The sequence below is a fragment of the Physeter macrocephalus genome, chromosome 8, assembly GCF_002837175.3.
Source record: "Physeter macrocephalus isolate SW-GA chromosome 8, ASM283717v5, whole genome shotgun sequence".
Classification (NCBI taxonomy): Eukaryota; Metazoa; Chordata; class Mammalia; order Artiodactyla; family Physeteridae; genus Physeter; species Physeter macrocephalus.
Window position 1 is genome coordinate 154,231,806 of NC_041221.1, and position 14,230 is coordinate 154,246,035.

At 49.0% G+C, this 14,230-nt stretch overlaps 1 protein-coding gene across 1 annotated transcript in view; it reads right to left on the reverse strand.

Moving 5' to 3' along the window:
* The window catches only part of CCNJL (cyclin J like), a 63,655-nt gene that overhangs the window by 19,206 nt on the left and 30,219 nt on the right, over positions 1 to 14,230 (reverse strand). Inside the window, exon 3 of the mRNA XM_007104691.2 lies at positions 12,684 to 12,897. Coding sequence (XP_007104753.1) covers positions 12,684 to 12,897 — 214 coding nt within the window. The remainder of the gene's footprint in view (positions 1 to 12,683; positions 12,898 to 14,230) is intronic.

Below are 14,230 nucleotides of genomic sequence, written 5' to 3' on the forward strand. Positions count from 1 at the left end.
GCCGCTCCGCGGCATGTGGGATCTTCCCGGACCGAGGCACGAACCCGTGTCCCCTGCATCGGCAGGCGGACTCCCAACCACTGCGCCACCAGGGAAGCTCCCGGCCAGCTTTATTTACAGCTAGTCCTGAGGATATTTAATGAGGGATGAGCATCCTGTTAACCAGGGAGAACCCAGATTCTGGGGGAGGTCCTGACTGGAAACAGGCAAGAATGCTCCCCTTTTCCCTCCAAGGACTTTGAGTTCAGGCTCAAGTGCTAGTTCTCCATCCTTACTGCTGTTATGACCTGTATGACTTTGGACAATCACTTGGAAACCCACACCCCAAAGGGTGGTCAGGAGGGCTCAAGGAGATAGTAGGTATGTGACTGGCACAGGACCCAGGGCACAGGAAGCGCTCCATAAATGGTAGCAGATGCTGCTATTATTTACTGAACGTTGTTATTTATTCCTTGCACCCTGGACCTGTGATCTTTCTTCTAAAGTCCTATTAGTTGGGTAGAGATGAACTAGAGTTGGCAGCCGATGCTACAGACATTTTCTTACAGGCTCTGAAAAAGGCTCTGGAAATAAGTCCAACCAAAGGCTCCCCCAGCTCCACCAATTCCACTGGATGGGCTGTGAGGGACCCCCAGAGAGGACGCTAGAGTGGCCCCAGCTTCCTTCCCCTGGATTGTGATCTTGAATTCCACCCTCCTGCTGGTGGTTCCAAGGTTCACAGAGAGGGAGGCCAAGGGCAGTGTGGGGTCCCAGGCCTTTCCCGGATGGGTCTTCCCCACAGGGGTGGGAGTTTCCCAGGTGTCCCAGCTGGTTATCAAGCAGGGAATCCACACACTAGGATGTGAGCCGCGGAGGGCAGGGAGTTTCACACTTGGTTCCCCTCTGCATCTCAGGCTCCACGCACAGCACAGCAGGCATCAAGCAATACAGGCAGTCCCGAGGGAGGGGCAGCCTCCATGGACCACGCCTGTTATGCCCTTGACAAGTGAACTCAGTGCATTCTGGGTACAACCCCAGGGACTGGGAGTGTTTTCCACATGGAATCAGAAGCTCAGAAAGGTGAAGTGAGTTGCCCCCATCACCCAGCTGTGAAGGGCAAGAGCAAAATGAAAAGTCTGACTGGCTACTTATTCCATGAGGATGGGGACCACATCTGTCTTGTAGAACATTATAGATCCCCTTCACCTAGCACAGCAGCCAGCACAAATTCAATACTTAATAGGTTTTTTTAAAACAATACATAAATGGCTCCAAATTCCAGAGCTTTCTATATACTACAAGCAGGAAATCTCAGATACAATCACAAAGATCCCTGCAATTCCAGAAAGTCTCCATAGTGAGTTTATCTACCTGGGCGCAGGAATTCCCTTGGATGTGAGTGTCAGGTAAGCTGCAGCCTCTCCATCTAACCCCTATGTTCTCTACAAATACTCATCTTCATCAATCCTCCTATTTATTCCAGAGCCTTTCCACTAAAGATCTGTATGATCGATAAGACTCAGTTTTTATTTCCAATGGCAGAACTGAAGTTGAAGAGTAAATCTCCAACAGGGATACTTTCTGTAATAAAGAACAGCCTCCCCTAGAGGGTGTGGAGAAAAGGAAACCCTCCTGCACTGTTGGTGGGAATGTAAGTTGGTGCAGCCACTGTGGAAAACAATATGGAGGTTCCTCAGAAAACTAAAAATAGAGCTACCATATGATCCAGCAATCCCACTCCTGGGCATATATCTGGAGAAAAACATGGTCCAAAAGGGTATATGCACCCCAATGGTCACAGCAGCTCTATTTACAATAGCCCAGACATGGAAGCAACAGAAATGTCCATCGACAGATGAGTGGATAAAGAAGATATAGTACATATACACAAGGGAATACTACTCAACCATAAAAAAGACTGAAATAATGCCATTTGCAGCTACATGGATGGACCTAGAGATTATCATACTAAGTGAAGTAAGTCAGAAAGAGAAAGACAAATACCGTATGATATCACTTATATGTGGAATCTAAAATAAGACACAAATGAACTTATGTATGAAACAGAATCACTAACATAGAGAACAGACTGGTGACTGCCAAGGGGGAGGGGGTCGGGGGAGGGATGGCATGGGAAGTGGGGTTCGCAGATATAAGCTTTTATATCTAGGATGGATAAACAACAAAGTCCTACAGTATAGCACAGAGAACTATATTCAATATCCTGTGATAAACCACAATGGAAAAGGAAATATTTAAAAAAGAATGTATATATATATATATATATATATATGTATAACTGATTCACTTTGCTGTAAAGCAGTAATGAACACAACACTGTAAATCAACGATACTTCAATTTTAAAAAAAAAAACAAAACAAAACAGCTCTTTGGCTTTTTGTAGTTATTGAGGCCAGAAGGTTGCTTCCTACTCGTCCCCAAAGGGGCATGCTCATATGTCCAGCAGACAAGTGTCTTTCCGAGGAACCAGGGGAGACAGATTTTGAGCAATCTGATGGAGAAGCCAGGAAACTACTCTGGGGACGGCACCCTCCGAAAGGCTGTTTGACTTTGTGATGCAGCACGGAGAGGCAGAGCAAGCACGGTGCCGAGGGTCACCCTACCCTGGGTTCTCCAGAGGCTCAGCCACTCACTGGCTGTGTGGTCTGGGGCAAGTCTCAACCTCTGGGGCCGGTGCAATGGGAGGAACAGAAGGAGACGGAATGGTGGTGAGGATGACACAAGGGCTCGGTGGGCTCAGAACAGGGCCCAGCGTGTAACAAACATTGGAACGTGTGCTGCTTTATAAACCTCTGCTCGCTTCAGGACCAACCGTGCAGTCACAGTCACAGGTGCAATGACAGTTTAATTTGTGAACAGGATTTGAGGTGGGAGAGAGAGATAGCCAGGGACAGAGCAAGAAAACCCTCCAGCTCTAAGACAGTGCTTCGGTGGTGGTTTTCAGAGAAGGGAGGAAGCTGGGTGGGAAGCGGGGAGCATGTGTCTCCCCCATGCTATCCTGCTGCAGACATGCTGCATCCAAGAGCTCCAGCCCCTCCAGAGACCTGGAGGTTAGGAAACGTCCTGCAGAAACAAGCCTGTAATCTCAGCCAGACCTGGGGGCCAGGGAGACCCGGCATGAAGGTGAAGCTCGGCTACCTTCCCTGGTTGAGCTCCCTTCCTTCCTCAGGACACAAAGAAAGGTCCTTCAGGAATGTCTACGGTCCCTGTCACTGAAGATTTCTTCCACACACACGTACTCACTGTGTGCTGAGCCTGGGAGATAGTGGGGCCCGAGACAGATCAAGTCCCCGTCCTCACCCTGCCTTACAGAGTCTCCCTCCTTCCCCTCCTCACAGCAAGGCTGCATCTCCAGTCTCCGGCACAGAGCAGAGCTCAATAAATACTGAATGCACGAATGAATGAAAACACATTTCTGACAGGCTGACTCAGTTCCTGAGTCCAACTTTGGACCGGAGGTGAGGTTGCAGGTGGTTGTTTTCTCCAGGAGGAAACTGTAAAAATGTCTCCGAGGTCAGAGGTGGCATTCGGCCAGCTGGGTCAGATACTGGCTTCCCTTCTGGCTGCGAGGACTTCCCCCGTCTCAGGATGGAGCAACTGGTGGGATGACTTCACACGGTGGCCCCAACAAAGCCCAGGCTCCTCTGTGTTCCTCTTTACAAGGGACCCAAATAATATCATTGACTGTAAAAGCAGGGGCCATGGGATGTGGCCCCTTGTCATGTACACGGCTGGCATCTGGGGCCTGGGTTACATTACAGAGTCCTCCCCTGTAATGAGGGTCACTGCTTTGCAGAATGCCCACTCCTCGCTCACCAGGGGCTTCCCTGGACTGAGCCTCACAAGGCTGCCGGCTGCAGGAAGAGCTGAGAGAGAGCTCTTCTAGGCTGCGGTGCTGAAGGCATGGATGGAGGGGTCCTGGATCCTTTGTTGTTCCAACCTCTCTGCTTGGAGAAGGGAGGAGAAAGAGGAAGAGGAGAAGGGGGAAGGGGAGGGGGAAGGAAGGGGGAGAAGGAGGAGGAGGGGGAGTGGAAGGAGGTGGGGGAGGGGAGGGAAGGGGGAGGGAAGGGGGAGGGGGAGGGGAGGAGTGCAGCAATCTTGGCCCCCTCTCTCAAGGTTAGAAGGGGAGCCACTTCCAGACGTGAAACCTGGTCCTTAGGGCCGAAGTTTTCATCCAGGTCAGCTAAAACACGCTCTGCAGCCTCGGAAAGCAGAGGAGCCAGGCATCTCCCAGCACCCTCTCCATTTGCTGGTTTGAGTCTTCTAGCTACATCCAAGGAAGAAAGTGATCTGGGACCTCCCTGGTGGCACAGTGGTTAAGAATCCACCTGCCAGTGCAGGGGGACACGGGTTCAAGCCCTGGTCCGGGAAGATCCCACATGCCACAGAGCAGCTAAGCCCGTGCGCCACAACTACTGAGCCTGTGCTCTATAGTCCACGAGCCACAACTACTGAAGCCCACGTGCCTAGAGCCCATGCTCCACACCAAGAAAAGCCCATGGGCAAGTTACCCAACTACTGGGCCTCGGTTTCATCCTCTGTCAACTGAGGAAAGTAACAGTGCCTACTTCACAGGATTGTTCTGAGGATTAAATGAGCAAACCCACACAAAGAATTCAAAACACTGCCTGGCATAGAAACAATAAATATTAACCGTTCCATGATCACTGAGGCCACAATCTGCCCTCCACCCCAAAATTCTGATTATAGAAAAAAATGCAGTGAGTTTGCAACTCGTTTTCATTTTATTCTTTATATTTTTTTCTATTTTCTAATTTTCTACAAGGAACAAATACCACTCTCCTGCTGAGGAAAAGCAGTTTCAACTTCTCAGAAGACAAGATGCCACTGAGGGGCCCCTAGAAGCCAGAACCAGCAAAGTAACTGCCAGAGAAGGTTCTTGAATGTGGATCTGCCCTAGTCCAAGACTAGGACATAGAGAAAGGCAAGGCATGCTCCTTGAAGACCATCTTGAAAGTCCACTCCTAATGTGAAAATAATCTCATCTCACCACCCAGAGAGGGGACAGGCTGGCATATTTCCTTTGGGCCTGGAAGGGGCTTTTGTTTTTGTTTTGAGGACAGTGATCTTTTTTTTTTTTTAATTTTTTAAAAATAAATTTATTTATTTTATTTATTTATTTTACTTATTTATTTTGGCTGTGTTGGGTCTTCATTGCTGCGCACGGGCTTTCTCTAGTTGCGGCAAGGGGGGCTACGCTTCGTTGCGGTGCACGGACTTCTCATTGCAGTGGCTTCTCTTGTTGCGGAGCACAGGCTCTAGGCGCGCGGGCTTCAGTAGTTGTGGCTCATGGGCTTAGTTGCTCCACGGCATGTGGGATCTTCCCGGACCAGGGCTCAAACCCGTGTCCCATACATTAGCAGGCAGACTCTTAACCACTGCACCACCGTATAGCTGATTTACAATGTTGTGTTAGTTTCAGGTGTACAGCAAAGTGAATCAGTTATACGTATACACAGATCCACTCTTTTTTTTTTTTAGATTCTTTTCCCGTATAGGCCATTACAGAGTATTGAGTGGAGTTCCCTGTGCTATACAGCAGGTTCTTATTAGTTACCTATTTGGAAGGGGTTTTAAAACCAACTGAAAGGTGCCTTGCTGGTACGATCGAGACCAATGCTGACCACGTGGTGGGTGTCCCACGGAGGGCAGGCTGCTGTGACCAGGGGAGTGAACACCCACCACGTGGAGCCCGAGTCTCCTAGGCAAGGCAAGGAGGGGCTCTAATCTGGAAGACAGTCTCTGGGTGTGGGAAACGGGTGCCTAATGAAGGACTCTGAGCTCTGCGCTCTCAGACTTCAGCACTAGCAGGAGAATGCGTATAATGCAATTCTGGCCATAAGAGCGGAGAAGGTACTACAAGCCACGAGTATTCACTACAGAGAGGGTTCAAGGTTACTGTAAACAAAAAGAAAATAAAGATGAATGCCTAGCTCCCAGCAGCCAAACTGCAGACAGCGTGAGGAGCAGACAGGGTGCCCAACGTCAATGTCCGGGTCTTTGTGTGAGCCGGGCTGTTCTAACAGTAAGGACACTTGGATTTTCTCAGAAGGGCGACTGGCTTGTTCTTGGCAGGTGCCCAGAGACCTGCTGGTCATGCTTGGCTTGAAGGCTGCTTCTTTAGGACGGGGACTTGATCTGCTTTGTGCCCTACAGTCTCCCAGGCTCAGTGCATAGGAGGTACATGTGTGTGGAATGAACCATCGTCAACGAAAGGGCCTGGAGGCACCCCTACTGTTCACCCCCGTCTCCCCGGGGCTGAACACAGCGTCTGGCATATCGCAGAGGTGGAATAAATGTTTTTTTGACTGGTTTACCCATGCGGGGTCAAGGGCTCCTGAACACTGCATGATTAATGAACCCATGCAGCTCAAGATTCCCCCTCCTCTCAAAAAACGCCAGGCCTTGGCCAAACAGGTCTGGGCACTAGAATTGCTAAGGCAAATGGTGTGATTTCTGAATTTCCGGCCCAGCCAGCTATCCAACCGGCACATCTCACAAAATCCCTCTCCCCAAATAGTTCTAAGCCTGCCAGTCTACAGAGATGGGAACAGGAAATGGAAAATCACCGTGTCCTCACTCACTGCGCTGTAACACCGGAGCCCCGAGCCCGGATCTGCTCAGCGTGGCCCTCACGTGACAGACCACTGTTTTCAGTCCACCCATGCTGTGTGGCCACCGCCAAAATGTCACTGATTAGAAGATGTACCGCTGATGTTGCATCAGCTTTTTGGAGGAAATAATAAACTATGGTCATATGAAGCGCACACATCAAAGGTAAGACCTATCCTGGTTTCTGAAATGTGAAACCATGACAGGGAGGAAACTGAGTGCTGGCCACTCTTGCATGAGAGGCAGGGAGTGTTAAATTATTTCCTGCACAGGGTCAGCCAAATTTCCTCGCAGATTTGGGTTTAATCCTATAAATAAATCTTACGCTTTGTCTGAAGTACACCCGTGAACAAGGCCACCTGGAAAAATTGCTCCCTTTGCATCTGCTGCCTACAATTAGTGCCCCGGAGGGGTCCCAAGCATTCCTAGCTTTGGGGGGAGCTGGGGTGCCTTCCTTCATCCTTGTCCAGAAGGGAAATCCAGGAGGGATTCGGACTGCTTCCCCCAACTTTGCTGTCAAAGAAGCTGCTTCTCAGTCATCAGAGCAGGGGGAGGGGAGGGGAGGGATGCAGAGATGAGAGAGGGGGAGTGAGGCACTTTCCTAGGAGAAAGACAGCCCTCTCCTAGAATCTCCCGAGACCCAGAGGCAGTGCCTTTTTTGATACCTGCCCTAAGAGATGAGGCTACTGATTTCTGCCTTAAGGAGCCTTAAAAGCAGCTGGTCTGGGAACTCATTTCTCACCCGGACACACTGGACAGGACAAGGCAGAAAGGCAGGATGCAAATGTACTCTCTGCTGGGAGCATAGACAGAAGCTCAAAGTGGACAGTGATGAGGGGCCAGGATGGGGGAGGGACAATGCTCCTGTTCTGATGGTGTGTTGCTCTCGTGGAGAAGCACGTGCTTCCAAAGGTTCCCACACATTAAGTTCAATTTAAGAAAAAAGGGATCTGCTCAGCTGTTGGTCAAAACCTCTGCAAGGCAATTCAGTGTTACCCACCAAAATCTTAAATGCACACACCTCTGACCAAAGCAATCCCACAGACATACCTCAGTGTGCAAAGATGCAGAGGAAAGGAGAGCTGTTGTCATATTGTTTAAAGCATTAAAAAAAAAATGGCAATGTAAATATCCATCAACAGAGGAATCATTCTATAAATGTCAATGTTTATAATATGGAGAACTCTGCAGTCAGTAAAAAGAGTAAGGTAAATCCATACAGACGGGAAAGATGTTCCCTAATGTACCATGAAGAAAACACCTTTGGTATTAATCCACTTGTGCAAATGTAATGGATTCTGATTATTCACTGTGCACACTGATCTGGTGAATACAGAACCACGCTCCTAGGGGAAGATACAGGGTTAGGTTCCTTTGAGCCTCTGATCACAACCGATCAACACATAACCTTTTTTGTGTATTTCTGTTTACTATATTGTTTTATTGTTTTGTTTTTTTGCGGTACGCGGGCCTCTCACTGTTGTGGTCTCTCCCGTTGCGGAGCACAGGCTCCGGACGCGCAGGCTCAGCGGCCATGGCTCACGGTCCCAGCCACTCTGCGGCATGTGGGATCTTCCCGGACCGGGGCACGAACCCGCGTCCCCTGCATCGGCAGGCGGACGCGCAACCACTGCGCCACCAGGCAAGCCCAAGAACACCATTTCTAATTTTAAAACTCTACAGGAGGGAGATGGGCCTTTCTACAGGTAAGCACAGCAGAGCATGACAGACTCACGCCGGGCTACGGGACGCTGCCCTGCCGGAGGACCCATGTGCAGAGAGGGGTCCTTCCCTTGCAGAGGCCGTGGGACCACCCGCCTGCTTGATGTTTCCCTCTCCTGGGGAGGAGGATGAGGGCTGAGGTGAAGGCCAGCACTGGACTCAGGCTCACCTACAAAAATATGGGGGTCAGAACTTTATCCCAAGAAACAGATGGACTTGTCCCCCTGAGCTTTCACGGCTTTTCACAAGCCAGAAGCCAGGAGCAGGACAGGGCTCACCAACAACTCAGCACTAAGAAACCTTGTTTTCTCAGGGAGTGGGGTGGGGGTCTGGAAGTCACAACGAAAGAAAACAGAAGTTTGCAAAGAGAAAGTATGACGGAATTGGGATTAGAAAGGAAAAAAAAAGAATAGAAAAAGGAGGAAGGGAGGGAATCTGGCAATTTTGTTTATGGGAAGTTTTTTTTTTTTTTGGCCACAACACATGGCATGTGGGATCTTAGTTCCCCGACCAGGGATCGAACCCATGCCCCCTGCATGGGAAGCGTGGAGTCTTAACCACTGGACCACCAGGGAAGTCCCTTTACAGCTGTTTATACGGCTGTTAATCTATGATTCATTCCCTCCTCTCACCCCCAGAAATGAAAATAGGTTTGTTTTCCCAATTATGAAAATACATAAGTACATCTAGATCTGGAAGGATACACCCCAAACTTTGGGAATGGGACTATGGATTTGGGGGAAACAATTTTTTTACACTAAGTCCTTCTGTATCTTTTGTATGTTTTTAACAATAAAAATGTATCTCAGGGCTTCCCTGGTGGCGCAGTGGTTGAGAGTCCGCCTGCCGACGCAGGGGACACTGGTTCGTGCCCCGGTCTGGGAAGATCCCGCATGCCGCGGAGTGGCTGGGCCCGTGAGCCATGGCCACTGAGCCTGCGATTCCGGAGCCTGTGCTCCGCAACGGGAGAGGCTACAACAGTGAGAGGGCCGCGTAGCACAAAAAAAAAAAAGAAAGAATTGAAAATAGATGTTCAAACAAATTGGTACCCGAATATTCACAGCAGCACTAATCCTAATAGCCAAAAAGTGAAAACAACCCAAATGTCCATCAACAGATGAATGGATAAAAACAAATGTGGTCTATCCATACAACAGAGATTATTTAGCCGTAACAAGGAATGAAATACTGATACATGCTACAACAAGGATGAACCCTGAAAACAGAAAGTGAAAGAAACCAGACATAAAAGGTCACATGTTGTATGATTCCTTTTCATATGAAATATCCATAATAGTCAACTCTATATAGACACAGAACAGACTGGTGGTTGCCAGGGGCCAGGGGTGGGAAGGAATGGGGAGTTACTGCCTAATGGGTACATGGGCTCCTTTTGGGGAGATGAACATGTTCTGGATCTAGAGAGACGTGACGGTTGCACAACAGCGTTAATGTACTAAATGCCACGGAACTATACAATTTACAGTGGTGGTAGAGTCTATGTTGTGATATGAATTCTACCTCAGTTTAAAAAAATAAAGCAAAATTCCAAACTGTGTGACCTTGGGCCTCTCTGAGCCTACAGAATGGTCAGATGACAGCACGATCACATAGGCTGGTTGTGAGGCTTCCAAGTGATGTGTGTGTAAAGTGCTTGGCACAGGGCTGGGCGTGTAGAAAGGGACCAGTGAGCAATGAAGCTGCCACCACCGGGACGACGATTATTATGTGGCACTGTGAAAGCCAACTCACCTGCAGGTGGTGGGGTTTCTGTGTTGTCAAATTGTCCTTTTAATTAAACACCAACAACCAAAAGACAGTTGGGGAGGGGTGCTATGTAAGATGAAAGACTAAAGAAGAGAGTGGCTCTTCTCTAGTTATGGTATATATCTAGATTATATTTATAGTAGAATTTATAGTATATTTATAGTAGAATTCTCTCCTGTGTTAAGGAAGGAAATGCAGTTAACTTGGTCATAGAAAGGCAAAGAGTGGCTTTGCCAGTGGTCCCCCATGGAACAACCCACAAGCTCTTGCTTTTCTGCCCCCTTCCACAGGCTTGGAGACATGGGTCCTTGACTGGCTCCTGTTTTATGGGGGCAGAAGGGGCTATGTGTAGGTGAGAGGGCTCCACCTATGCAAAGGCCCTTACCTGGAAGCAGCTTTAAAAACCTAAGAACGGACAGGTGTGGGCAAGAAGGACTGTCCCCCTTCTTATCTGGGAATTAATTATTTGCAACAAAATTAGCAGAACTCAGAACTTGCTGAGGCAAGGTGAACCCCCTTGTGGCTGACAGTCGGCCTGGGGAGAGGGGAGGGAGGAATGAATAGGATTTCAGGCTGTCATGGAAACTTTTCTTTCCTGGGGCCTCTGAGCATATGGCAGGTGTCCTGAAAAATCCGTTCCTGCCGCCCAAGGCTGGCTGCTGTCCTCAGACGTGTGGGTGAGGGCCTCTGCCTCTCCCTCTGAAAGGCAGCAGGCACAAAGGAGTCCCCAGTGCGCGCCTCTCATCCCAGCTCCCCAGACAGATGCCGGGAGCCTCGGTGAAGCCATGGAAATCCGAGTCCCCTGCCCCCAGGGCCCTCGAGGCAACCCACAGATCACAGACGGCAGCAGGCCAGAGGCCACGGTGCAGACTCCTCGAGGGCCGCTGAAACGGGATGCCTGTCCTGCTCTCCGCTGACGGGGACGTCTCGCAAACCCCCCAGCTCCTCCCAAGACGAAACAGAGCTGCGTGCTGATTTGAGACTTTGAAGCAGTGAGCAGGCCGGACTCCCAGCAAGACAGGTTCCCCTGTATCACATGGGAAATCCAGCTGGCTCAAGGTAGAGAAAATCACAAGTCAGGAGGCTGTAAACCCAGAGCAGCCAAAGGGATTAAGATAACAGCAGGTGGCAGGTGCCAGGGTGGAAAACAAGGCAGAATTCTGAAAACTCTAAAGCCATGTGTCTGGACCCGGGTGATTGTGCTGGAGGGTCTGTAGCAGTGTGCCAGTGACAGACAAAGCCACAGGAGAAAATGGGCATGGTGGTCTCAAAGCATCAGAGGGAATCGAGCACTGGGGAATGGGGAAGGGACCCATAAAATAAAATAGGACAATAACATACTTTAGCGGAGAACGTAAGATCTGATTGAATTTTAAGGAGAAAAGGCTAGATGTCAAGGAAATGTGACTGCAGCTGGCCACTTTGGGGTGTCCCGCTCGTCTGTATGAAGGGCAACTTGGCCCAGCTCTAAGGGAATCTCTGGCTCCATTCATTTCCTTTAGCTCACAAATATTGTTTTCATTTTATTTTTTTTGGCCACACCACACGGCATGTGGGATCCTAGTTCCCCAACCAAGGATAGAACTCCCGCCCCTGGCACCGGAAGCACGAGAGTCCACAAATCTTATTTTATTTTTTTTTTGCGGTACGCGGGCCTCTCACTGCTGTGGCCTCTCCCGTCGCGGAGCACAGGCTCCGGACGCGCAGGCTCAGCGGCCATGGCTCACGGGCCCAGCCACTCCGCGGCATGTGGGATCCTCCCGGGCCAGGGCACGAACCCACGTCCCCTGCGTCGGCAGGCGGATTCTCAACCACTGCGCCACCAGGGAAGCCCTGATGTGGACCATTTTTAAAGTCTTTGTTGAATTTGTTACAATATTGCTTCTGTTTTACGTTTTGGTTTTTTGGCCATGAGGAATGTGGGATCTTAGCTCCCTGACCAGGGATCAAACCCACACCTCCTGCATTGGAAGGCGAAGTCTTAACCACTGGATCACCAGGGAAGTCCCCATGCCGTGTGTTTAGTGAGGCCTCACTGAAAGATACAAACTCCAAGAGGCCTGTGCCCAGGCCTGGAGACTAAATAATGGGTCCTGCTTGGGGCCCACACAGTCACATTTCTAAACACCTCTAAACAATGGTTGCTAGGGCTCCCCCACTGCCAGCAATTTCCGAAGCCCTATGTCAGAAAGCAGGTGACATGGGGTTAAGACACAGGTTCTGGCACCATGCAGTTCTGGGCTCAAATCCTGTCTGCTATAGATGAGCTGGAAAGTTTCTTAACCTCTCTGTACCTTGGTGAAATGGGGGTACTAAAAGTATCTGTCTTCTAGTGTCACTGTGTGGATTCGTTAAGATCAAGCTGCTAAAATCCTCATCCCTTGGCCTGGTACATTATAGATGCTAAAGAAAATGTTGGTTATTATTACTATGGTTCGCATTCAGCCAAGGATGAACACGGAAGACGTGCAAAGACCATGGAAATGTAGAACGATTCGGGAGCACCCGTGCTCACCAAGTGGGAGGAAACGGCACGGGGAAGGAAGTGGGTTCCACGTACTTGCGATCAGAAGGCAGGAGACTGCCACGGCGTAGAGCTGCTTGGAGGTGGTGATGTTATAGCGATCCAGGAAGTGGTCCAGCAGGTAGACGGCCAGGTGCCGGGCGGCGGGGCAGAGCTGGCAGTGGCTGCTCAGCAGGGTTAAGATGTCAACAAAGAACCGGCGGCTCTTCAGGAGCGGGGAGTGGGCTCGGAAGGTGGGCAGCTTCAGCTCCTGGAACAGGCAGGGCAGAAGGGGGGTCAGGGCTGTCTCCCGAGAGCCTCAGAGGCCCACCTGCTGGCTGGTGAGGAAGCATCGATTCCTTCCACACCCTCTTCGTTTTCCTTCAAGTCCCAGGATGGCAGCCCCTCTATTCTAGAAACTCCTGGACTGTCTCCCACCTGCCCTCACTGATCACAGGCTCGTAAAGTGTCAAGAACATGAAGACAGAGGCAGGTGAAGGAGCGGGTCATTCCCAGCAAAAGCTCGACTATCTGAGATGCACGAGGCCATAAAACATGTAGGAGGCCTTGAGTTGGGAGACCCACATCCAAATTTTGGTTCCTCTACTCAACCGGTTTGACGGACCTTGGTCAGCCTGCCGTCACCTTCATTTCTTCCTCTACAGCTGAGGATTAAATGAAAAATGGATGTGAAGCACCTATTTTGAAAAAATTCACAGTAAAAAAGTTGTTAAAATAACAGTACAAAGAACTCCCAAATAGCCTTCACCCAGATTCATTAGTTGTTGACATTTTACGTTTTCTCTCTCTGCAGACATACACACTTTTTTCTAAAAGTAAGTTCTAGACATCATATGTCCCCCTAGGAGGTGACTTTTCCTTTGTAATTCATACACTGCCGTGTCTCCTAAATTTATTTAGTCTAACACAATAAAAACCAACAAGAGAAATGTCACCCAACCAAGATTTTTATGACTGAAAAATTTTTCTTGTATATCTACCATATTTACTATTTAACCAAAGTAGACCAGACACAATTTATTTAGGAAATGTCTTAGCAACATTTTGTCAAATAGGGAAACAAAATTGAGGAAAAACAGGAAAAGAAAAGCTGGCAGAAAGGCAATTGTGAGAGCTCACTAAGGGCAGGTTCACTGGGGAAGGAGATTAAAACAAATTGGTGCCCATCCTCCGTCTAATGCCCTCTCTTAACCCTGGGGCTTTACTTAAATAGCAACAGCTCTGGGATGAGAAGATATCTGTTCATTCACTCATTCAAGAGATATCAATTTATTCATTTCACTCAGTATCAAGTACCTCCTATACATCAGGCATTATTCTAGGCACAGGAGGTACAATCTGGAATGAGATAAACACAGACCTAAATGTAAGATTAAAACTATAAAACTCTTGGAAAAAACACAGGAGCAAATCTTCATGACTTTAGATTAGGCAATGGCTTCTTTGATCTGACATCCAAGACAGAAGGAACAAAAAAAGAAAAAAATGCATAAGTTAGACTTCAAAATTTAAAACTTTCAAAAGATATGGGCTTCCCTGGTGGCGCAGCGGTTGAGAGTCCGCCTGCCGATGCAGGGGACACG